Genomic DNA, 24,575 nt, shown 5'->3' on the forward strand with positions numbered 1-24,575 from the left:
GCGTTCCCAGTCTGTCAGGACCAGCATCCTGAAAGGGCAGCCCCACTACCGCTGACTCCTCCCCCATCCAGAAGGTGGGGAGGAGAGGAGTCAGTGGCAGCAGGGCCGCCCTTTCAGGACACTGGTCCGGACAGACTGCGAACGTGGCCCCGCAGCGCGGTTTTACCTGCCGATCGAGTGGTCGGCGGGGCCGGGGTGGTGGTGGTAAGCTTTAGATCAGGATGTTAAACTCATTTGTTATGAGGGCCAGATCTGACACAAATGAGACCTTGAGAGGCTGGGCCACGTTGAGTTCGTCCGAGCCACGTTGGGCAGGGCCACGTGTGTACCTATTTAACATTAGGTAGCAAAGATATAAATTTTATAAAGAACACAAACACAAATATATATATTTTTTAAAAACTTAAAACATGCTTAAAGCATTAGCACTCATTAGTTTCAAAGGTGCTTTCTTTGTATTTCTCCCATGGGATCCAAGGAATTAGGCAAAGGAAGCTCTGGCTCTTTCCTTCCTTCCCCAGGGACTTGTGGGGGGGGGCCTCAGTCAATAGAAGGAAGAGAGGTTTGGCTCAGTAGCTCTGCTGCGCAACTGAGCAAGCCTCGCAAAGCAAGCTATTATGCAGAAGGAAGCAAGAGATAAGAAGAAGGAAGCAGATGACAGCCAGTTGCTCAAGGGCCTATTTTGGCCCCCAAACTTCATGTTTGACACCCGCTTTAGACAGCTGGAATGCAGTGCTAGTGCCGGTTCCGGCATTGAAATCGGCATATGGTGGGGGAGGGAGGAGGAGCAGCGGGGGGAGCACAGAGCTGTGGGGAGGAGGCATGGGGGGTGCTGTAGGGGGCATCAGACTGAGTCTGCCTAGGGCGCCATGGGGCATCAGGACACCCCTAAGTAGATCCCACAATATTACAGGTGGAAAGCAGCTCTTTTTAAAGTATTGATGTGCATTTTAAATTGCTTTGTTTGCAAAGCTTGGCGATCCTGATTGCAGCCTGCCTGTCTCAAACCACCAGGAACCATGCTCACTCGTTTTGCATGATTTTGCTGTATGTTTTCACCAGGTAATCCGAAATGTTCCTTCCCGAGAGGTTCTGCAGGGTGAAACCAGTTTCCGTCTGCATCTGGAATGGGGAGACACAATTGTCACCAAGGGCAGACTAGACAACTACCACAAAGGCCCTACGTGGCTTGGGACCGTGTGCAGTTATATATTATTACACATACAGATAAGAAAGAGAGAGAGCGCATCAGACAAGAATAAAAGCAGCCTTGAGCTGCTGGCACAACATCTTATTTATGATGGAAATAAACTGAACTCCTAGATAGTGAGAACTGTTTGTTTTCTGAAATTTTTCTGGAAAGTGATATATTTTGGCAAGCAGTCTCTCGTTCTGTCAATTGGAAACAAATGAGGGAGGGAGGGAGAAAGAGAGCAAAAGAAAGGCGAAAAGAAAGAAAGAGGTAGAAAGAAAGCAAATAGATGGTGGGGGGAGGAAGGGGAAAGAGAAAGAGAAACAAAGCAAACAAATTGGGGGTGGGAGGGAGGGAGAGGGAAGGAAAGGAGAATGGAAGAAAAAAGGTGGAAAGAAAGTAAATAGATGGAGGAGGTAGAAGTAGAAAGATAGCAGCTTTAACTTTAAATATCAGCTTTAACTTTAAGCCCCACTCTGCCTTCATGCCAGCCAGCTTGGTGAAAGGACTGAAAGGGATAAATTATTTTTCAGAGTAAATTGCCTCATGACTTCAAAGAAGCAATTCAACTGAGTATTTTCTGAAGGAAAGACAGAAGCTGGCATAGCATTGAGGCAGGACTCAGAGAACACATTTAACTTTAGAGAAGGGAGAGAGGGGAGAATAAGAGAGATAAAGAGGAAGGAAGGAAAGGAGGGAGAGGTGGAAAGAAAGCAGCTTTAACTTTAAATGTTTATCCAAGAGTCACACGATACGTGTGAAAGAGCCACATGTGGCTCCTGAGCCGCAGTTTGGCCACCCCTGATCTATCTGAAGAAGTGCGTAGTGTGTAGTGACTCATGAAAGTGCCTCCCCTACCACAAATGTTGTTAGTCTTGAAAGTGCTGCTGGACTCTTGCTCTTTTCTCCTGCTACAGAGTCCAGACAGACTAACGCTGTCACCCATCTCAAGCTCTCTGAAGAAGTGAGCAGTGACTCACGAAAGCTCATCCCCTGCCAGAACTGTTGCTGGTCTCGAAGGTGCTCCCGGACTCTTGCTCTTTTCTCCTGCTACAGGCAAATATGACCACCCATCTTCAGGGCTGGCCCTCCCACTAGGCAAACTAGGCGGTTTGGATGGGAAGGAAGTGTGGAGGAGGGAGCAGTGGCGGTGTCCTTTTGGGACACAGTTGGTTCGTGCAGGGTCGGCCCTCCCACTAGGCAAACTAGGCGGTTTGGACAGGAAGGAAGTGTGGAGGAGGGAGCAGCGGCGGTGTCCTTTTGGGACACAGTTGGTTCGTGCAGGGCCGGCCCTCCCACTAGGCAAACTAGGCAGTTTGGATGGGAAGGAAGTGTGGAGGAGGGAGCAGCGGCGGTGTCCTTTTGGGACACAGTTGTTCGTGCAGGGTTGGCCCTCCCACTAGGCAAACTAGGCGGTTTGGACAGGAAGGAAGTGTGGAGGAGGGAGCAGCGGCGGTGTCCTTTTGGGACACAGTTGGTTCGTGCAGGGCCGGCCCTCCCACTAGGCAAACTAGGCAGTTTGGATGGGAAGGAAGTGTGGAGGAGGGAGCAGCAGCGGTGTCCTTTTGGGACACAGTTGGTTCGTGCAGGGCCGGCCCTCCCACTAGGCAAACTAGGCAGTTTGGATGGGAAGGAAGTGTGGAGGAGGGAGCAGCGGCGGTGTCCTTTTGGGACACAGTTGGTTCGTGCAGGGCCGGCCCTCCCACTAGGCAAACTAGGCAGTTTGGATGGGAAGGAAGTGTGGAGGAGGGAGCAGCGGCGGTGTCCTTTTGGGACACAGTTGGTTCGTGCAGGGTCGGCCCTCCCACTAGGCAAACTAGGCGGTTTGGACAGGAAGGAAGTGTGGAGGAGGGAGCAGCGGCGGTGTCCTTTTGGGACACAGTTGGTTCGTGCAGGGCCGGCCCTCCCACTAGGCAAACTAGGCAGTTTGGATGGGAAGGAAGTGTGGAGGAGGGAGCAGCGGCGGTGTCCTTTTGGGACACAGTTGTTCGTGCAGGGTTGGCCCTCCCACTAGGCAAACTAGGCGGTTTGGACAGGAAGGAAGTGTGGAGGAGGGAGCAGCGGCGGTGTCCTTTTGGGACACAGTTGGTTCGTGCAGGGCCGGCCCTCCCACTAGGCAAACTAGGCAGTTTGGATGGGAAGGAAGTGTGGAGGAGGGAGCAGCGGCGGTGTCCTTTTGGGACACAGTTGGTTCGTGCAGGGCCGGCCCTCCCACTAGGCAAACTAGGCAGTTTGGATGGGAAGGAAGTGTGGAGGAGGGAGCAGCGGCGGTGTCCTTTTGGGACACAGTTGGTTCGTGCAGGGCCGGCCCTCCCACTAGGCAAACTAGGCAGTTTGGATGGGAAGGAAGTGTGGAGGAGGGAGCAGCGGCGGTGTCCTTTTGGGACACAGTTGTTCGTGCAGGGTTGGCCCTCCCACTAGGCAAACTAGGCGGTCTGGACAGGAAGGAAGTGTGGAGGAGGGAGCAGCGGCGGTGTCCTTTTGGGACACAGTTGGTTCGTGCAGGGCCGGCCCTCCCACTAGGCAAACTAGGCAGTTTGGATGGGAAGGAAGTGTGGAGGAGGGAGCAGCGGCGGTGTCCTTTTGGGACACAGTTGTTCGTGCAGGGTTGGCCCTCCCACTAGGCAAACTAGGCGGTTTGGACAGGAAGGAAGTGTGGAGGAGGGAGCAGCGGCGGTGTCCTTTTGGGACACAGTTGGTTCGTGCAGGGCCGGCCCTCCCACTAGGCAAACTAGGCAGTTTGGATGGGAAGGAAGTGTGGAGGAGGGAGCAGCAGCGGTGTCCTTTTGGGACACAGTTGGTTCGTGCAGGGCCGGCCCTCCCACTAGGCAAACTAGGCAGTTTGGATGGGAAGGAAGTGTGGAGGAGGGAGCAGCGGCGGTGTCCTTTTGGGACACAGTTGGCTCGTGCAGGGCCAGCCCTCCCACTAGGCAAACTAGGCGGTTTGGATGGGAAGGAAGTGTGGAGGAGGGAGCAGCGGTGGTGTCCTTTTGGGACACAGTTGGTTCGTGCAGGGCCGGCCCTCCCACTAGGCAAACTAGGCAGTTTGGATGGGAAGGAAGTGTGGAGGAGGGAGCAGCGGCGGTGTCCTTTTGGGACACAGTTGTTCGTGCAGGGTTGGCCCTCCCACTAGGCAAACTAGGCGGTTTGGACAGGAAGGAAGTGTGGAGGAGGGAGCAGCGGCGGTGTCCTTTTGGGACACAGTTGGTTCGTGCAGGGCCGGCCCTCCCACTAGGCAAACTAGGCAGTTTGGATGGGAAGGAAGTGTGGAGGAGGGAGCAGCGGCGGTGTCCTTTTGGGACACAGTTGTTCGTGCAGGGTTGGCCCTCCCACTAGGCAAACTAGGCGGTTTGGACAGGAAGGAAGTGTGGAGGAGGGAGCAGCGGCGGTGTCCTTTTGGGACACAGTTGGTTCGTGCAGGGCCGGCCCTCCCACTAGGCAAACTAGGCAGTTTGGATGGGAAGGAAGTGTGGAGGAGGGAGCAGCAGCGGTGTCCTTTTGGGACACAGTTGTTCGTGCAGGGCCGGCCCTCCCACTAGGCAAACTAGGCGGTTTGGATGGGAAGGAAGTGTGGAGGAGGGAGCAGCGGCGGTGTCCTTTTGGGACACAGTTGGCTCGTGCAGGGCCAGCCCTCCCACTAGGCAAACTAGGCGGTTTGGATGGGAAGGAAGTGTGGAGGAGGGAGCAGCAGCGGTGTCCTTTTGGGACACAGTTGGTTCGTGCAGGGCCAGCCTTCCCACTAGGCAAACTAGGCAGTTTGGATGTGAAGGAAGTGTGGAGGAGGGAGCAGCGGTGGTGTCCTTTTGGGACACAGTTGGTTCGTGCAGGGCTGGCCCTCCCACTGGGCAAACTAGGCAGTTGCCTAGGGCACCGACAGGGCAGGGGCAGCAAAATCGCCCTCCCCCCTCGGGCAACCGCCTAGTTTGCCCCCCGCCTCCTCTTCCTCCCTCCCTTCCCCACCGCATGTTAATTTCAAAGCCGAAACGGGCTCTAGCGCTGTGTTCCAACTATCTAAAGCCCTCCCCCTCCCTCCCTTCCCCACTGCATGTTAATTTCAAGCCCCCCCCCCCAGCAATCGGAAAAACCATGCCGCAGGGCCATGGTCTCCGTCTGTCAGGAGCAGCATTCCGAAAGGGTGGTCCCGCTGCTGTTGACTCCTCCCCTCTCCGCTTCCTGGATCGAGAGGAGTCAGCTCAGCTGCCCTTTCAGGACGCTGCTCCTGACAGACTGGGAGCACAGCCACGGCCCGGTTTTTCCAATCGTGGGGAGGGGGGTTGAAATTAACATGTGGTGGCCCGCCAGTGGGGAAGGGAGGGAGGAGGAGGAGGTGGGGAGGATTTAGATAGCCGAAACGAGGCACTAGAGCCCGTTCCGGCTTTGAAATTAACATGCGGTGGGGAAGAGAGGGAGGAGGAGGAGGCGCGGGGGAGAGGGGAGCCACGGAGTGGGGGGGGGGATGCCAGGCAGCGAGTCAGCCTAGGGCGCCATGGGGTGTCAGGCCACCCCTGGGTTCATTCTGCGACTGGCCTGCCCGGGTGCTGAGTAAGCGCTCAGCGCGGTTTCCCTCGCCAATCAGCTGATTGGCAGGGGGCGCCTTTACACAGCCCGGAGAGGCGCTGATCGCCCTTCCAGACATTGACATTGACCTGGGGTGGGGAAGGGAAGGAGGAGGCATGGAGGGGGGGTGCGATGTCGTGGGGAGGAGGTGAAAGGGCGCAACGCCATGGGAGGGGGAGGCACAGGGGGCGGCAGGTTAACAGTCTGCCTAGAAGAAGTATTGGATTTATATCCCGCCCTCCACTCTGAAGAGTCTCAGAGCAGCTCACAATCTCCTTTACCTTCCTCCCCCACAACAGACACCCTGTGAGGTAGGTGGGGCTGGAGAGGACTCTCACAGCAGCTGCCCTTTCAAGGACAACCTCTGCCAGAGCTATGGCTGACCCAAGGCCATGCTAGCAGGTGCAAGTGGAGGAGTGGGGAATCAAACCCAGTTCTCCCAGATAAGAGTCCACCCACTTAACCACTACACCAAACTGGCCATGCGCCCTCTGGCCGGTGCTGCCCATCTTGATCTCTCTGAAGAAGTGAGCAGTGACTCATGAAAGCTCATCCCTTTTCTGCTGCTACAGGGAAAGCTCGTGGTTTACCTGCGGTGGCGGCAGCCCTCCGGCTGCTTCAGGGCAATCAGGAAATATCTTTTGATCCTCCTCAGAACTGCACTCGCATGGCGGAGAGGGGTCTCTCAGAGTCCAGTTGTTATTCTTAAAAACATTCGCCACAGATGGAGACACTTCTGGGACCACAAAGTTCTGGGAGCACGACACCTTCCTGACACCCTCAAGGCAAGCGGAGCAGAAGGAAAACAAGGCCTTGGGTCAAGATTTGAGGGCACCGCCATCAACGCCACATAGAACAGCAGGCCTCATTTTGGGCAGGAGCTCTCAGGAGCAGAGCTCCGGAACTTCTCCATTTTATTGTGCTCTTTCTTAACCCACCTACCAAATACTTGCTTCTGGGCTCCGTTGTTCAAACCCCCTGTGAGAATTTTGCTGGACTCTTAAGGTTTGACAAATTTTCTAATACTTTTCCCCACAAAAAAAAAATGGGAAAATAACCAGAACAATCTAAAGCAGAGAGATGGAAATCTTCCTCATGCCACTGTAGCCACAGAAGAGAAAGTAATTTAAAAAGTACGATGGGGGTAAGGTTTTATTATGACAATTCTAATCCAAGAAGCCTTTTAAGGTAGTTGCTGAGCTGACAGAATTTAGTCCACTTTCCGGTGATGTTAGGTATGTGTGGCCTATGCAAATGAGTTGTGGAAATCAATTGTGCTAATGAGCTCCAGCACCTCTTTTTCTACAGAATGACCCCTGCTCATGAAAAACAAATCATGTAAGGCTTCCTTGGAGCCAGAACAAAAGCTCAAAGAGGGTGGCTGCCATGTCTCTGCATGGCTTACTGCTCTGACTGCTCAATTAAGTCTCCTCCAAGGAATGATATATTCCGCTGCACCAGAGCACCGAGGAAGACTGGATCTTTTGATAAATGTCAGAACCCAGAGATGTACGAAATCACCCATGCTCTGAGCTGACTGCCACCTGCTTGTGTGAGGTGCTGCTCGGGGCTTGCCTTCTCCAGAATCACAATCACAACTCAGAAGCAACGAGTCTTTGCAGTTCAGGGAGCCTCAGAGGTACTCACTCGCACTTGGCGCCAAAGCCCGGTTCCTCCAGAAGGGCTTTCATGAGTCGAGCAGAGTATGCATCACCCGGGGAGTCATCACTGGGTGGGCGGTGGAGGAAAGAACCAGAGTTAGAGTGGAAAGAGCAGAGCGGAAAGAACACGGTGCCAGTGCAGCAGAAGCACCTTTCCCTATGTGACTGAAGGGAAGCTTTGGCAGCCATTTTACAGCTATGTCCTATGGCCACCATTTTGCAGCCACCATCCCTGTGGCTGTGCCTAGCAGGCTGTGATAGAATTCCAAAGGAGCCTGTCAGCTCAAAAGTGTTGGGGCCCCTGGGTTAGAGTCTTGGATTAGAACCGAGGAGACCCAGATTCACAAACCCTCCCTCAGCCGCAAACTCCCTCAGTGACCTTAAACCAGTTTCTCTCTCTCTCTCAACCTAATCCACCTCACAGTATTGTTGTCAGGTTAAATCAGGGGAGAGCGGAATCATGTACACCACTGGCAGCTCTTTGGGGAAAAGACGGGATAAAAATTAGGTAGATGGCTAAGGATACAGATAGATTGGAGAGAATGAGAAGGGGATCCTGAGGGAGACGGGAGTTTTCTGATCAGCACAGAGCTCCTCCTAGTACTGCCAAGAATTCTGTGAGGCACCAACCTTCCAGCCGGACTGACTTCGGGTGTTTACACACTGGCAGTTTGTGACTCTCTATCACTGCATTGGAAACTCAGCTTTTACACTACCTAACATTCTCACAACTGTTTTGTATCGTTGCTGCCCGAAGCATCTACATTTGTTTCGGTGAGATGAGTTTCGGAGCTGCTGCTGCAACGTTTTTCTCGACACTAGTTTTGATCTGGTCTTTTCTCTACAGGCGTTTCAAACTTGTATTGTAGAAGTTTTCATGCATTTTAAAAGACTCCTCCAAAAGCCACAAGGTGCAGTAATTTGCATGAGAACTGACAGCACTTAAAATTTTTACATTTCATTGCTTGCTTCATCTTGAAATTTTTACATATCATTGCTTGCCTCATCTAGTAATTTAAATTTGTATTGTTTTTGCAGTGTTGACACGACTTCCAAGCAATCGTATACATTTAACTAAACACTGGTATTCCGGCTGCCCTCTGATCATTGACTCCCCCCCCCCAAAAAAAAAATTGAAACGCTTAAATGTAAAAGGAAAATAATTAAAGCAGAACAGTGGCAGGCGATTTGAATACTCTAAAACTCTGAATCAAACTGAATCTAAAACTATGGATCAAACAGACAGGCATTTCAAACTTGTATTGTAGAAGTTTTCATGCATTTTAAAAGACTCCTCCAAAAGCCACCAAAAGGTGAAGTAATTTGCATGAGAGCTGACAGCACTTGAAATTTTTACATATAATTGCTTGCTTCATCTAGTAACTTAAATTTGTATTGTTTTTGCAGTGTTGACACGATTTCTAAGCAATCGTATACATTTAACTAAGCACTGGTATTCCAGCTGCCCTTTGAACAGACACCCCCCTCCAAATTAAAACGCTTAAATGTAAAAGGAAAATAATTAAAGCGGAACAGTGGCAGGCGATTGTCAGACACTGGAATACAATTATGATAACTGCTTAGCATAACTGACTCCATTTTTCCTAGCATTGATACTAACCAAGAGAAGGCTTACTGCATATTAAAGTAGAGGTCACAGAATGTTACTAACAGTTGTTGGAACATTCCTTTCCCTGCAAACTAACAAAAGATGCTTTCCTTTGAAGATAAGAGCCCCAGGGCTGGCAATTCGGCCATCCCTGTAAAGCAGCTAAACAAAGAGATAAGAGGAAGTACCCGTGTGAAAGTAGCACCTAGACTTAGCAATGTTTAGATGTGTGGGTTTTTGCATACCAAGCTTTGATGTAGAATTCTTTAAATTAAGCGCTCATGCACAACAATGTATCAGTTCCAGTCTCTCTCGTTCAGATGTCATGAGTTCCCTAATAAAACCTATACTTTGTACTAAATCAAAGTCTGGTTAATCTGAAGTTCCATTGTCTGACATTTTGGAACTGATTGGAAATCAGTTAATCTAAAGTTCCATTGGACATTTTGGAACTAGCCTACTTGTTTTTCCAGCATGTTGTTAGATTACACTCATTCCCAGACAAGGTCATTAGTGACCGTGGGCCACAGTTCGTTGCCAACTTCTGGCGGGAGTTTTGCAAGCTGGTGGGCATAGAACAAGGCTTGAGTTCCGCGTACCACCCGCAGACAGACGGACAGACGGAACGCATGAACGGTCTTCTGGAACAGTATTTAAGGTGCTATGTAAACTATCAACCAACCAATTGGGTTGAGCTCTTGCCATTTGCAGAATACAGGTACAATGATAGTCTGCATAGCTCAACCAAAGCAACATCGTTCCAAATAGTTCATGGCTACAAAGGGAAACTGTTCCCGCTACTGCCCAACCAAAAAACAACACCGCCACCTGCCTCTTGTCAACAATGCTGGGAAGAAATAAAAAAGGGGTGGGCAGTTATCCAAGAAAATCTAGAGACAGCCAGAAGAGACTATAAAGCCAACTTCGACAAGAAGCACTCCCCAGAATGGGACTTTAAAGTTGGGGAGACAGTGTTCCTGTCCACTAAGAACTTGCCATTGCCACAGACCTGTCGAAAGCTGGCCTACAAGTACCTAGGGCCCTTTAAGATCAAACGAGTGATCAACAAAGTGACTGCAGAGTTGAAGCTCCCTAAAATGTTTAGTAAAATTCACCGTGTTTCATTGCAGCCTTCTTCATCAAGACCCTGGCGGCTCGTCTTGGCATTCCCACCCTCCAGAGCCTCCACCTATTCCAGTGAAAGGCCAGAGTCACCATGAGGTGCAGGAGGTGCTAGATGCCAAAATAAAAAGGGGGGTGTTACACTACTTGGTGCATTGGAAGTATTTCCCTCCCAGCTGCGATGAATGGGTCAAGTCATCCGACCTCCGGGCCCCTATACTTCTTAAGAAGTTTTACCTACTGCACCCAGACAAACCCGGAGCAAGAGCTTAGGGGGGGGCAGTATGTCAGACACTGGAATACAATTATGATAACTGCTTAGCATAACTAACTCCATTTTTCCTAGCATTGATACTAACCAAGAGAAGGCTTGCTGCATATTAAAGTAGAGGTCACAGAATGTTACTAACAGTTGTTGTGAACATTCCTTTCCCTGCAAACTAACAAAAGATGCTTTCCTTTGAAAAGGGCCTCAGGGCTGGCAATTCAGCTATCCCTGTGAAGCAGCTAAACAAAGAGATAAGAGGAAGTACCCGTGTGAAAGTAGCACCTAGACTTAGCAATGTTTAGATGTGTGGGTTTTTGCATACCAAGCTTTGAGGTAGAATTCTTTAAGTTAAGCGCTCATGCACAACAATGTATCAGTTCCAATCTCTCTCGTTCAAATGTCATGAGTTCTCTAATAAAACCTATACTTTGTACTAAATCAAAGTCTGGTTAATCTGAAGTTCCATTGTCTGACAGCGATTTGAAGACTCTAAAACTCTGGATCAAACTGGATGTAAAAACACCCTTCCATTACCAGCTTGCCAGCTGCCCACCCAACTGCAGAAGGAGAGCAAAGGCATACCTGAAAAAGGTCTTTTGGGGCCCATACACTGAAGGTGTGAGAGCCAACGGTGGCGAAGCACCAAGGTTCACAATGACTTTGTTGGTGAGCAGTGAAAGGCAGACGAGGACGACAGGAAGCACAATCTGGAAAGGGAACCCAGAAAGGGTCAGCCACAGGAAGGAGGAGGATTGGATTTATACCCCACCCTTCACTTTGAGTCTCAGAGTGGCTTACAATCTCCTTCCTGTCCACTCCTCACAACAGACACCTATGAGGTAGATGGGGCTGAGAGAGCTCTTAGAAAACTGTGACTTGCCCAAAGTCACCGAGCTGGATTCATGTGGAGGAGAAGTGGGGAAACAAATCCAGTTCTCCCAGATTAGGGTCCATGCTCTTAACCACTGCACTAAACCGGCTCTCCATCAAGGGCCCCCTCTCCAATTCCCCAGGCAGAAAAGAAAGGTGTTATACTTGTGCAAAGAATCCCTTAATGCTACGCCGGGCATGAAGGAACCTTTTGGTGAAGAGGGCAAGCAGCTGCTGGGAGGTCAGTGCCCAGCCCGTCAGGCGGGTGGAATCCTGGGCACCCACGCCACGCAAGAAATCCGTCTCTGTTGGTTCATCAGCTGGTGAAAGAACAGGAAACACAACAGTTTAGCTGGCTCCTTCTGGTAGGGCTGCCAATCTCTAGCTGGGCAAAATGGAAACCACAGTGTAAATCATGGGAGGCCAACGGTAGCTCTCCAGATGTTTTTTGCCTACAACTCCCATCAGCCCCAGACAGCATGGCCAATGGCTGGGGCTGATGGGAGTTGTAGGCAAAAAACATCTGGAGAGCTACCGTTGGCCACCCCCGGTGTAAATGATTAGTAACAACTTGGAAAAAAACACTGTGAAATTATACATTACGAACATATGCTTAGCAAATTTCTTCTATATATTTCATAAATGTATTTTCTTCACAAACCAAAACTGTTTTCATAATTCATGAATAAATCAAAATGACAGACTTTTCCATTAATTTTGTAAGCCGGTACTGTAGTCCACTGTCTGAGAAAAGTCCTTATATCGAGAGATGTAGACAGAAGCACATTGATTGTAACTTCTTCTTTTGGGTAGCAGACCGAAATCTGGCAGACGCAGTGCCTACGCAGGTCCTAGGTTCTGACTGTGTTTCGTTCGCCTTCCACTGGCCTTTGCTTTCCGGAACTTAAACATAAAGATTCTCATTTAACACACAAATCACAACGCAAAGTTTACATAATACAATATATAGCCATTAAATACACAATGCATAATAGATGGTCATTAATGCTCACCCCCGTGCTAAGAAATTGACCTAGCATGGGGGTGAGCATTAATGACTATATAGTATGCATTGTGTATTTAAAGGCTATATATTACGTTATGTAAACTTTGCATTGTGATTTGTGTGTTAAATGAGAATCTTTATTTATGTTTAAGTTCCGGAAAGCAAAGCTAAGCGGCCAGTGGAAGGCGAACGAAACACAGTCAGAACCTAGGACCCGCGTAGGCACTGCACCTGCCAGATTTCGGTCTGCTACCCAAAAGAAGAAGTTACAATCAATGTGCTTCTGTCTACATCTCTCGATATAAGGACTTTTCTCAGACAGTGGACTACAGTACCGGCTTACAAAATTAATGGAAAAGACTGTCGTTTTGATTTATTCATGAACAATGAAAACAGTTTTGGTTTGTGAAGAAAATACATTTATGAAATATATTAAAAGAAATTTGCGAAGCATATGTTTGCAACGTATAATTTCACGGTGTTTTTTCCAAGTTGTCACTAATCCCCAGTTGGGGGCAGGGAATCCCTTGGTTTGGAGGCCCTCCCTCTCTACTTCAGGGTCATCAGAAAGCGGGGGGTGGGGAGCGGGAGATGTCTGCTGGGCGATCCATTATAACCTACGGAGATCTGCAATTCATCTGCAAGTATCTGAGGCTGTTTTTTGAGGAAGGGGCGCCAGATTTTCAGCATAGACTCTGGTGCCTCTCCTCAAAAAGTTTCCAAAAGTTTGGATAAAGGGGTCCAATTCTATGAGAAAGGGAAGGCATTTAAAAGGTGTACAGTCCCTTTACATGTGATGGCTAGAGCTCCCTTTGGAGTTCAATCGTTCCAGTCACACCCTTGCCCGAGGCTCATCCCCGAAGTCTTTTGGCTCCACCCCCAAAGTCCCCATATATATATATATTTGATTTCTACCGGCCTTCCAGCTTGCAAAGGAATTCACTGCTTTTAATCATTTTGCTCTCGGAAAGTATCCCTCAGTTCCTTTCAGAAGGCTTTATTTTGTAATTCTGAAGAGGAAAAAAACAGGTTGCTTCCCTGTAACTGATGATCTTCGAGTGGTCACCTGTGTCAGGCTCTGTTCATTTATGATACTAGGTAATGCTGTTACTAACCATATTCAATGCTGCCTAGAAATGCTAACTAACTTAGAAGCTGGGAACAACCAGGAGAGTGAGGGGAAGAGTAGAGGCCGCTTCCCATGAATATCAAAGGTTGCCAAGATCCCTTTGAAGGCTGCAGTATGTGCCAAATTCTCACCTCCGCTCCGGAAGCCCAAGGACATTGCCGCTGGGCATTGTAACCACCAACGGACAAGATAAGGGGGGGGGGGGGGAAGCGTTGGGAAAAATCTCACATGCAAAGCAACCTTTTGTTTTGGGACTCAGGGGGTAGAAACCATTGCTTTGAAGTAGAAAGATAAATGCCAATAGTTCGAACTGATCTTCATCAGTTCCAATAGTCGCCATGCTGGAGTAACACTGAAGTATGCAATAAAGACAACTTTGTTTCAAAATATCAAAGTCTGCTTGCTTGTAAGCTTCAATGAACCTACGCCTGACATTTTGGAACTGAACCTGCAGAAGGTTTATCAGCGCGGGTAACTTTGTAGCAGATGGCTGAAAAGGCACCCAGCGACCGAGAACCTTCAGAACCGATCGACATCCCGGGGTCCCCGGTGAGGCACATAACCGAGAGGAGGGTGGTCAAACTCGGGGAAACACGGCACATGCAGGAGCTTTTCATCACTCCGAAAGCGTGGTACCCCTGCACCTCAACCACCCTGATGGACGAGGCCACGATCTGGCATGAGGCCATCCTGAACCGGCCCGTACTGAAGGGGAACCCGGGGGGCAGAAGCGGGTCGCCGACTGGCACGTACCGAGGGGAGCGGTCCCCCACCCCTGTGGACCGACAACGAGGGTCGGAATCCCCCCACTGGATGTCTGGCTGGTGCTGGCTGGGAAGACTTCTTGATCTGCTGAGTGTGGCTTCTGTTGAAAAGGCTAAGGAGTTTCTGCTAAGGAGTTTTTCTCTTCCAGTAGTTGGACTGTTTAGGAGAGCGTTGATGCCTCTGAAAAGATGGTCTCCAGGGCTTAGGTCGGTTGAACTGCTGAGAGGCTGGCTGAGAGATTCCAAGGCGCTTCGCCCTCATGCGGCCGTCATCTACAGAAGTGAGGACCTCATCGGTGGAGGCATGAAAGAGGCCAAGGCCATCAAAGGGTAGATCTTTGATTTTTTGTTTGATTTCCGGTTGCAGATTTGTGGATCTTAGCCAAGCGTGTCGACGTAGTGCCACGGATGATGCGAAAACTCTAGACGAGCAAGAAATGGCATGTCTGATGGTGTTTATTTGCTGTTTGGAAACTCTTGAGAGCTTGGAGACTAAGTTGGATGTGACTCTCTGAAAAGTTTCAGGGAGAGAAGGAATGAGAGAAGTAAATTGGTTGGCGAGATTAAATGTATATGCAGAAAAATAAGCCAGATAATTGTTAACTTTAAAATTAGTAGAGGCAAGATGGTAGATTTTGCGAGCCAGGGTGTCCAGCTTCCAGCCCTCATGGTCAGGAGAAGTAGGATGTCTGGATGGTTTGGCTTTAGTTGCAGAGTGCACGATGATAGAGTTTGGAGCAGGATGTGAAGCTAAAAATTTGGATTCTGGAGCATGTACTCTCCAGGAAGTCAAAGCGCTTCGAGGTAGTTGGAATCGAAGCAGGTTTGTCCCAGGCCTCACGCAGTCCCTCCAAGTGCACTGGCAGCATAGGTAGGAGTGACCCTGCTGGGAAATCCGCCTGAACCAGATCATGGACCACGTCTGAAATCTTAGGTGAGTCCAAAGAAAGACTAACATTCAAGGCCTCCGCCATAGTGGTGATCAGACTAAGGTAGGCCTTTGAACTGTCAGATGGAGAGAGACAGGTTGGATGTGTAGAATCAGAGGCAGGAGAGCCAGGAGGATCTTCAAAGTCAAAAGAGCCAGAACTGTCCAAGTCGGATTGGGATCCCTCGGTTGCGGGAGAGGTTAAAGGCTTGGTAGGTGCAGATGTGGATGCACGGTCCTTGGGAGATTTAGACTGTAATTGCAAGGCAGTCAAAGCCATGGCCGAAGAAGGTCATGGCCGGAGCTGAAGATATGGTGGCGGAAGCTGTTCGAGGCATATAAGATTCCCAGTATCGAAGAGGTTCACGGACTTGAAGAGGTTCACAGTCTTGAGAAGAGAGATACTCCGGGTCCCGGGTTCAAGAGGGCTCACGGTACCGAGGAGATTCAAAGTCACTGATTCGAGGTGTTAATACTTCACAGTCTCTGTGGGACGCAACGTCTAATTCATGGTACCGAGAGCGGCGGAAACCCTCATTCGAAGGGGAACGAGAGTAGTGATGGTAGACTTGACGGTGTCTGGGAGATGGAGCTCTGGAAAGTGAAGAATACTCATATCAACCCGTCTGGTAATAGTCCCGGTACTCACGGTAAACTAGAGAGCATGAACGGAAATCACGTCGTCTAACTGGTGAGCGAGATCAGACATGTTGGGTAGAAACCTGTGTTGAAGACTCCTCGGTACAGAGGAGAGACTCCAATGTCTCAAAAGGATCCTGCCTGTAGCAAAGACCGGGGATGCTCCTGAGAGAAAGTCGTAGGATCCGAATGTGGGTCGGGTTCGAGGATGTTGAAAGGCATCACGCTATGGAAGAGGGAGAATGGGATTGAACCAGTATGACCTCCACTGCAGCTGGAGAGTGAGAAGTGAGATGAGGCATGTCAGAAATGACGTCGAAAGCTCTGGAGGAACTAGAGGTTGGGTCGGAGCCGAGTGGGTAGAAACCGACGCCATAGTTGTCGCTATAGTGGTCAAAATGGTAGCCCTCGGAGAAGTTGTTGGAGTCGACCTTGATGGAGCGTGAGATTTCTTCGGTGCCGAGGCCAATGGATCGGTATGGCGAGACTTCTTCGAAGCCTTGTGGCCAGTGTTGGAGTGCTTGGATGCTCTCTTGTCAGACATGCTTCTTATGGAGTTGAGGAGCAGCCGATGCAGCCGAATCTCCCTCAGTGTGGGGGAGGTGGCAAATCAGACCTGGGCATAACCCGGAGAGATTTTTCGAGCAGGAAACTTTGAAGTCTAGCAACTCAATTTTTTACTGAAGTTGGCGCAATGGAGGCAAGTATCTACCCGATGAGCTTCACCCAAGCAGAAAAGACAGTCTGAAGTAGGAATTTTAGATCCACACCTCCAACAATTTTGAAAGTAATTTTCCCTTCCATACGCTCCGGACAAGGGAGGGGAGGGAGGGGAGAAAAAACAGGAAAAGGAAAGCGCAGAAACAAGGGCTTTAAAAAATAAAATTTATAAGGATGAAAAATGACAGAACAATGGAGATAAGAGAAAAAGGAGAAGACGATACCAAACAGGAGAAGACGAGCTGAGGAGAGAGGAACGCAGCAAGGTATGTGTTGTCCAGGCGGCGGAAAGGAAGAAACTGAGTGGGAGGGGCGCCTCCTGCTTGTTTCAGGCATGCACAGTCGATGCCTGCTCCCCAGGGTGAGCGGGAGAGCGCACCAAAAAACGCTCTAGGCGAGCTATTGGAGACTCCGAGGTATGGATCCGTTGCCAGCGGCAAGACCCATATGTGGGACTGTACAGAGACCACGATGAAGATCAGATAGTATAGGAAATAAGGAGAAGGATGCCCGGTGGATGCAGATGCTGTCCAGTCTAAGTGTCCTTTCAATTTGACCAAATGTCCTTTCAATTTGTTAATTTCACTGTCTTGCTATTGGATTATAAAAAAGGTAAAGATAGTCCCCCGTGCAAGCACCAGTCGTTTCCGACTCTGGGGTGACATTGTTTTCACAGTGTTTTCATAGATTTCCCCAGTCATCTACGCCCCCCCACCCCCAGCAAGCTGGGGACTCATTTCACCGACCTCGGAAGGATGGAAGGCTGAGTCAACCTCAAGCCGGTTACCTGAAAACCCAGCTTCCGCCGGGGACTGAACTCAGGTTGTGACCAGAGGGCTCTGACTGCAGTACTGCAGCTTTACCACTCTGCACCACAGGGCTCTTGATTGGATTATAACTCTGTACCATTTTGCATGCTTAACCACTGTGTCAAGTCTGATATTAACTCTGGCTCAACCAAAGAGCATGCTGGGTAGAACCAAAGTAGAACCAAATGCTGCTAGCTTTTTCCTCCTGTTCCTTTCCCCCTCCCTTCCTTAGAGGCTTCCCTGGCTTTGAAATGGTGATGTGTGAAAAGTCTTATCTGAACCTTCTCAGCACAGGGAGTCCTAGGGGCCTGAAAGAGCATCAAGGCTAACACGCCTAATCAGCATGAGAATGTATTGGTAGCATCTATGTGTGAATGTCCCCTGCACAATTTCCCTGCCCGTAGGAATGTGTTTGAAGTGCTCCTTATATTCAATGTATCTACAGTATGTTTTCAGTCCTTTCAAGCTCTGGCCTAGGCCACAAGTAACCAGTATCAATAAATTAGTTTCTTTGTATCCACATCGACTCGTTATTGAATCTGCAGACTTGACACACTGCCCACCAGCTATATGGAACTCTGCTCATGCTACACCATTCCCTCGTCTGATGAAGTGTGCATGCGAACGAAAGCTTACATTCTGGATAAAACTTGTTTGGTCTTAAAGGTGCTACTGGACTCCAACATTGTCCCAAAGAGAGAAAGTCTGGTTCTCGGGGCAGGGGTGGTGTGGGTGGTAGAGGAAGTTCTGGAGGGAGAGGCAAGTCAAAAGGACTTCTTGGGTTGTGGTGAAAGACGCTTTGCCCGTTGAGGCTTTTGTTTAGAAAAGTAGGCTGATTTGTTGCTATAGTTTGGTGCAGCTGCTGGAATGGCCTTGGTCAGCCATAGCTTTTGCAGAGGTTGTCCTTGAAAGGGCAGCTGCTGTGAGAGCCCTCTCAGCCCCACCCACCTCACAGGGTGTCTGTTGTGGGGGGGAGAAGATATAGGCGATTGTAAGCCGCTCTGAGTCTCTGATTCAGAGAGAAGGGCAGGGTATAAATCTGCAGTCTTCTTCTAGCTGGTTTACATTTCCAAGATTTTACAGCATGGAGTGTAAGTGAAAGAAAGACCACAGGGGAGGTCCATAAGGCTTTAAAGACGCAGAAGTGCTGACTCCTAGGCATTTGGACTTTTTCCTATGGTTACCCACCATGGAAAGGACCTGATCCATTGTGGCTTTATTTTTTTTTATTTTTTTTTGCAGACAGGAACAAAATGATCAAAGTTTGAAGAAATAGAAGATAATCTGAAGACGAATGCTGAGACGAGAAGGAGGAGACTGGTCCGGGCGTCGGTAAGGAAGAAACTGAATGGGGGCGGAGCTTTCTAGGCATGCTCAGTAGCTGTCTGCTCCCCAGAGCTGAGGAAAAAGCCCGCTAAAAAAACGCTGACGCTGCTATTGGAGTTCTCCGAGATCAGATTTGTGCAAAACCCAAAACCCAAGTGTGGGACTGCACAGGGGCTACAAAGAAGATCGTTCCCTTCGCTCTCTTGCACCCTGCCAACGCTGCTCATGCAGTCATAAGGAGGGAAGCTGAGTAGCTCCACCCTTTGCTACCAAAGCCTCACAGGACCAAACAGCAGACTACAAGGATTGGCCTGGATATCACAGCTCAGAAGAGTGACTATGTCACACAATATCCCGCTAACTGGAACATACTGCACCCCTCTCCCCTTTTCCGAGAACACGCAAAGCTGGCCTACATGTTATCCCTTAAAGCAGGGTTGTCAAGTCCAATTAAAAAAATATCTAAGGACTTTGGGGGTGGAGCCAGGAACAACATTGTGACAAGCATAACTGAACTCCAAAGAGAGCCTGACCACCACATTTAAAGGGACCGCATACCTTCTAAATGCCTTCCCTCCTTTGGAAATAACGAAGGATAGGGACACCTTTGGGGGGCTCATAGAATTGGACCCCCTGGTCCAATCCTTTTGAAACTTGGACAGTGTTTTGAGGAGAGGCATTGGATGCTATGCTGCATATTTGGTGTCTCTATCTCAAAAAACAGCATTCCCCCCCCCCCCCCCGCAGAGCCCCAGATAACCATGGATCAATTCTTCATTATACCCTATGGGAATTGGTCTCCATAGGGAATAATGGAGTGCCCAGCAGACATTTCCCTCCCCGCCCCACTTTCTGATGATCCTGAAGCAGGCAGAGTGCATCCAAACCGGGGGAACCCCTGCCCCCACCTGGGGATTACACAACAAAAAAGACAAGCTGGTAACCAATTGACTAAGAAATATATAGAAACCAGTCCAAATGTCCAGCACATGTACATTCAAGTCCCAAAGTAGTGTGGTGACAAGCCAATCGATTAAGTGCTTGTTTCTTTCCAGTCTTCATCAGACCTGGGACCAATATTGATTCAATTATATAGATTCTTTACATAATTTTTTTTAAAAAGGGGGATGCGGAGCCTCTCCAACAGCCATTTCACATCAGCTACAGTATGAGTCTTCTTGCTGGTTTCTATACATTTCTATATATTTCTATACATGAGTCAGTATGAGTCTTCTTGCTGGTTTCTATACATTTCTTAGTAAATTGGTCACCAGCTTGTATTTTTTGTTGTGTTATCCATTGCAGTGACCTTTCTCGGATTGTATTCTATCCCACCTGGGGATTGGCAACCCTAACTTAAAGACCTCCATCATTTCAGGCATGCTATGTTAAAAGCAGCGCCAGAAGAAAGGCTGGCAGTTGGCAGGTGGCTAGTCCTCTGGGGATATGCAAGGCACCAAGCTGTCGCTGTGGTGACCAGGCGCTGGGCAGCAAGGCCTCGGAACTGGAAAGGGAAGCTGGGAGCCCTGACCCTTCCCATGGTGGTGACAGTGTGCTACCGGAGAGTGAAGGAAAACCCCGTCCAGGTGTGTGAAAAACCTACAAGGACAGGGTGGAACAGGAGCTGAGCAGGTCTATTCTGCCATAGTGACAATCATGTTATTTTTGGAATTATAGTCAAAAATCGCATTGAGTTTTACAAGAAAGCCATCAACAATAAAGCTCCAAAACAACTGTTCTGCCTGAAAAGCTCACAGTCTCTCCTGTGTCACGTGACACATTTCTATGGGACAGGGCAGCCCGTGGGCCAGAAGACAGGATGGAGCCCCCAAGAACCCCGAAGGGAAGCCAGCCCCAGTGCCAGAAGGCAGCAGGATGGAGCTGGCAGGGCTTTTTTTGAGCAGGAATGCAGTTCCGTCTGGCTTGGCATCGGGGGTGTGGCCTAATATGCAAACAAGTTCCTGCTGGGCTTTTTCTACAAAAGACGCCCCGGCTGCTGCCATGTCGCATTTGAGACCTGAGCCCTTGTGCATGCCAGAGCCGAAAAACAACCCAACTGCCCCCCAATCCAACCTGGCTTACCCGCTTTGGCTCCCTTAGCCTTCCTTCTGCGGATCCAGGTTTTAAAAGCAGAGGGTGGCGGAGAGGCCTCAGGAGGACCTGCACAGAAGACATGGCAGACGACACATTGCCAGTTGGGACAGAAGAGCTGGGAGCATATACTCGAGTGCCAGGGAGGTGATTCAACTCAGGTGAACAGTGGGCGGTCAATAGGAACCAGCTGGTCAGTGCCTGGCTGGGTCGCAGGAGACCTCAGAAACCACAGGGAACCCCTGGGCCTTTCTCTTAGCATGAGCCCAGCCCCACCCCCCCACCCGCATGCCCAAGAAGGGGGCTGGCTCCCATTTCTAGTCCAGTTAGAAATAAAAAATTTTAAAAAGAGTTCATAGCTTGGAAGTAACAAGGAACCAGGACCAGCTCTTGCAGCCTGGCCTGTGAAATGTTCACGGTAACCGGCAAACCTGGGACCAGGTCCTTGTGAAGTGTCCGCAGCCTTGGGTTGTAATTTGTATTCATGCAAGCAGATACCCCCTGGAGTATACATAAAGTCATACATCTGGTAACTGTGATTAGCCTCAGGAGGGGGGGAGGAGCCAGCTTGGAGGTGTCTCCAGTTGGTGGACCCCAAACCTCTGACAAAAAAGGCCAGAAGAAAGGAGAACTTCTCGAACCTTCTCAAGTCTGCCCATTTTTGGTACCCAGTGCTGGACTTGGGTTGCAGAGAACTGGGCTCAAATTTCCACTGTGGTTTTCTGGATGACTTTGAGCCCCTCTCTCTCTCTCTCTTTCCTTCCCTTCTAAGTCTCACTTACCTCACAGGGCCGTGTGGGTGAAAAGGAGGAAGTGAGAACTGTATATACCTCCTAGCAAGGCTTTTTTTGAGCAGGAACACACAGGAATGCAATTCCGGCTGGCTTGGCCAGGGCTCCAGCTCAAAAAAAGGTCTCGGGCAGATGAAAGGCACTAGGCAGCCACACACTCTCAGACCGCGTGCTCTGTCCTCTCTGCCGCCTCCAGCCTCCAGTGGGCTTGCAAAGAGAGTGAAACCAATTTCGCACTCACTTTATGCCAATCTCACGTGCAGCGGAGCAGGTAGCGGCAGGCCCAGATTCTCCCAGGAAGGGGCACTCGTGGGCGGCTCCATGTGTCTCAGACTAATTTCGCACTCACCTTTTAGACCGCTCTCACGTTCGTCTTCTCAGCGTGGCTAACTTCCGATTTCCCACTGTCTGTGCTGGGGCTGCAGCAAGCATTGGTGTTTTTGCTCAGCAAACGGAAACCACTAAAAACCAGTTTCCGTTTGCTGTGCAAAACCGCTGATGCTTGCTGCAGCCCCGGTGCAGGCAGTGGGAAATTGGAAGTTATCCACGTTGAGAAGACGAACGTGAGAGCGGTCTAAGGTGAGTGCGAAATTGGTCTGAGACACATGGAGCCGCCCACGAGTGCCCCTTCCTGGGAGAATCTGGACCTGCCCCTACCTGCTCCGCTGCACGCGGCTCTCTCTCTCTGGCCATGGTTGGGGGTTGTAAAACAAGGTCTCTCATTGGGCTGTGTGAGAACGCACATACATGAAATGAAGCTGATGGCACTGTACTGTTTTGTCAATAGGTGGAAAGTAGCCTACTGAATGGGTGATGGCGCTTCTGGTGACATCAGGGGGTGTGGCCTAATATGCAAATGAGTTCCTGCTGGGCTCTTTCTACATAAAAAGCCCTGCCTCCCGGAGTTCCTCTGAAGAACAGGAGGATAAAAATGGAAGACACAACACATGACACAAATATTGATTACTTCATATCGTCTCTGGTACTGCTCAAGTGCACCCAGTCACAAACTTAGGTCATTTTCTGGGGCAAAACCAGAGGCGAGCTGTTACACTATTTTAAAACTGATACGAGGCATTAATAGATTAATCAATAAGGGGGTGATTTAAAAAAAAAAAACTGAATGAAGAGCACCCTTAGTTTTTTCAGGCTACATTAAAAATTATTTTAGTTTTCACCAGTGAAAAGCTTTCATTTACAATAAATTATCTCGCACATCCTACACAGTTTTTTTTTTTTAAACTTACAGGAAAGCTTTTGGTAATAGGCAAACCTATTTGTGTTTTACCATTCCCCGCCCCCCCTATTTTCCCTCCAGGTGATATACAGAAAGGGTTATTCCACATTAAAGGCAAAGGTAGTCCCCTGTGCAAGCACTGATTCATTACCAACCCATGGGATGATGTCAAATCACAATGTTTTCCTGACAGATTTTTATGGGGTGCTTTGCCGTTGCCTTCCACGGTCATCTACACTTTATCCCCATCAAGCTGGGGGCTCATCTTACTGACCTCGGAAGGATGGAAGGCTGAGTCAAACTTGAGCCAGCTACCTAAACCCAACTTCTGCCAGCATCAAACTCAGGTCATGAGCAGAGCTTAGACTGCGGTACTGTAGCTTCTTACTGCTCTGTGCCACAGGGCTCCTTAGTAGCAGGCCTCTGATTCAGCAGGAGCGCAGCTCCTGAACCTTTCTGAGGGTTCCCCCTCCTCCTCCCCACCTCGTCCAATGAATAGCACGTGCAGCTGCATAACAATCCCTGGATGAGCTCCACCACCTGTTTTTCTACAAAGCGACCCCTGCTTAGTATTCCACATCAGGGCCACCTAAACAAACAGCTTTCTGAACTAAGGCTGAGCAAATGGGCCTTGCCAATCAGCTTTTGGGCTGAATGGGGTTTGGAATCCAGGTCTCCTCCATTAAAGGCCTAAACTCACTGGGTTCTCAGAAGGTACCAGGGCCCATGAGAGGCAGATGGGCTTGGTGGGAGGTGATGATTGAAAGACCCTTTCAAAAGGGGCCGACTGGATTGCCTCTGAGCCCCCATCTACAATTCTAGCTCTGAGCTTTCGTCAACTTGGGCGTTACCTTCTGCATCCACGTCAGTGTTCTTGGCCACCTTCAAGAAGATCTGAGAGGAGGAAAAGAAGATGAAGCAAAGTTTGGAACAGCACCCAGCTTCCTCTAAAAGTAAAGGTAGTCCCCTGTGCAAGCATCAGTCATTTCCGACTCTGGGGTGACGTTGCTTTAACAATGTTTTCACAGCAGACTTTTTACGGGGTGGTTTGCCCTTGCTTTCCCCAGTCATCTACACTCCCCCCCACCCCCGCAAGCTGGGGACTCATTTTACCGACCTCGGAAGGATGGAAGGCTGAGTCAACCTTGAGCCAGCTACCTGAAACCAGCTTCCGCCGGGATCGAACTCGGTTGTGAGCAGAGAGCTTGGATTGCAGCACTGCAGCTTTACCACTCTGTGCCATGGGGCACTTCAGCTTCCTCTACAGCTGCCATAAGTGATCTTTCACTAGGCTCTGGACTCTGATATCCTTGCCTTTGCAAGCCTTTGTTGGGTCTTGTAAAAGGCAGCTGTTGATGCTTTTGTACCAGCCAGGGAGAGGCACTCAGAACATCAGAAGAGCCCCACTGGATCAGACCAGGGTCCATCCAGGCCTGTAACTACAAGGTATTGGCCCAAGCAGTAGACAAGTTGCACCTTTAAGACCAACTAAGTTTTATTCAGAATGTAAGCTTTCGTATGCTTTACGCAGACTTCATCAGACAAAACTGGAATGGCAAGCCATCTTTAAATATAGAGAAAGTGGGCAGTGAGTTGGTATGTAGAGTCATGGGAATGTTTTTAGCAGATTAAAAGAATCGCAAATTGGGGGTCTGTGTTTGTTAACTGGGCTGCAACAACAGTGGAGGGTGATAAAAAGCAGACATGTCATAGGTGTGAAGTGCCATAAATCTGGGTGTCACTCTGGCTTCATTAATTGTGAGTTTAAATGGAGGGCATTAGTATCTCAAGGGGTTATAACATCATTATAGTTTGCCGTTCGTTTTGCCATCGAAACAGTTCCCTGCTACTTTTCC

General features: G+C 49.4%; 1 protein-coding gene across 1 annotated transcript in view; it reads right to left on the reverse strand.

Annotated features, from left to right (window-relative positions):
• Nucleotides 1-24,575, reverse strand: part of LOC132567470 (phospholipid-transporting ATPase ABCA1-like) — a 202,481-nt gene that overhangs the window by 69,902 nt on the left and 108,004 nt on the right. Inside the window, exons 31-38 of the mRNA XM_060233146.1 lie at nucleotides 23,534-23,613; nucleotides 15,545-15,700; nucleotides 14,957-15,183; nucleotides 13,863-14,279; nucleotides 11,445-11,599; nucleotides 10,992-11,116; nucleotides 6,340-6,520; nucleotides 1,028-1,122 (exon numbers count right to left, since the gene is read on the reverse strand). Of these exons, the coding sequence (XP_060089129.1) occupies nucleotides 1,028-1,122; nucleotides 6,340-6,520; nucleotides 10,992-11,116; nucleotides 11,445-11,599; nucleotides 13,863-14,279; nucleotides 14,957-15,183; nucleotides 15,545-15,700; nucleotides 23,534-23,613 (1,436 nt within the window). The remainder of the gene's footprint in view (nucleotides 1-1,027; nucleotides 1,123-6,339; nucleotides 6,521-10,991; nucleotides 11,117-11,444; nucleotides 11,600-13,862; nucleotides 14,280-14,956; nucleotides 15,184-15,544; nucleotides 15,701-23,533; nucleotides 23,614-24,575) is intronic.

Source organism: Heteronotia binoei, chromosome 2 (genome assembly GCF_032191835.1).
Source record: "Heteronotia binoei isolate CCM8104 ecotype False Entrance Well chromosome 2, APGP_CSIRO_Hbin_v1, whole genome shotgun sequence".
Taxonomy (NCBI): Eukaryota; Metazoa; Chordata; class Lepidosauria; order Squamata; family Gekkonidae; genus Heteronotia; species Heteronotia binoei.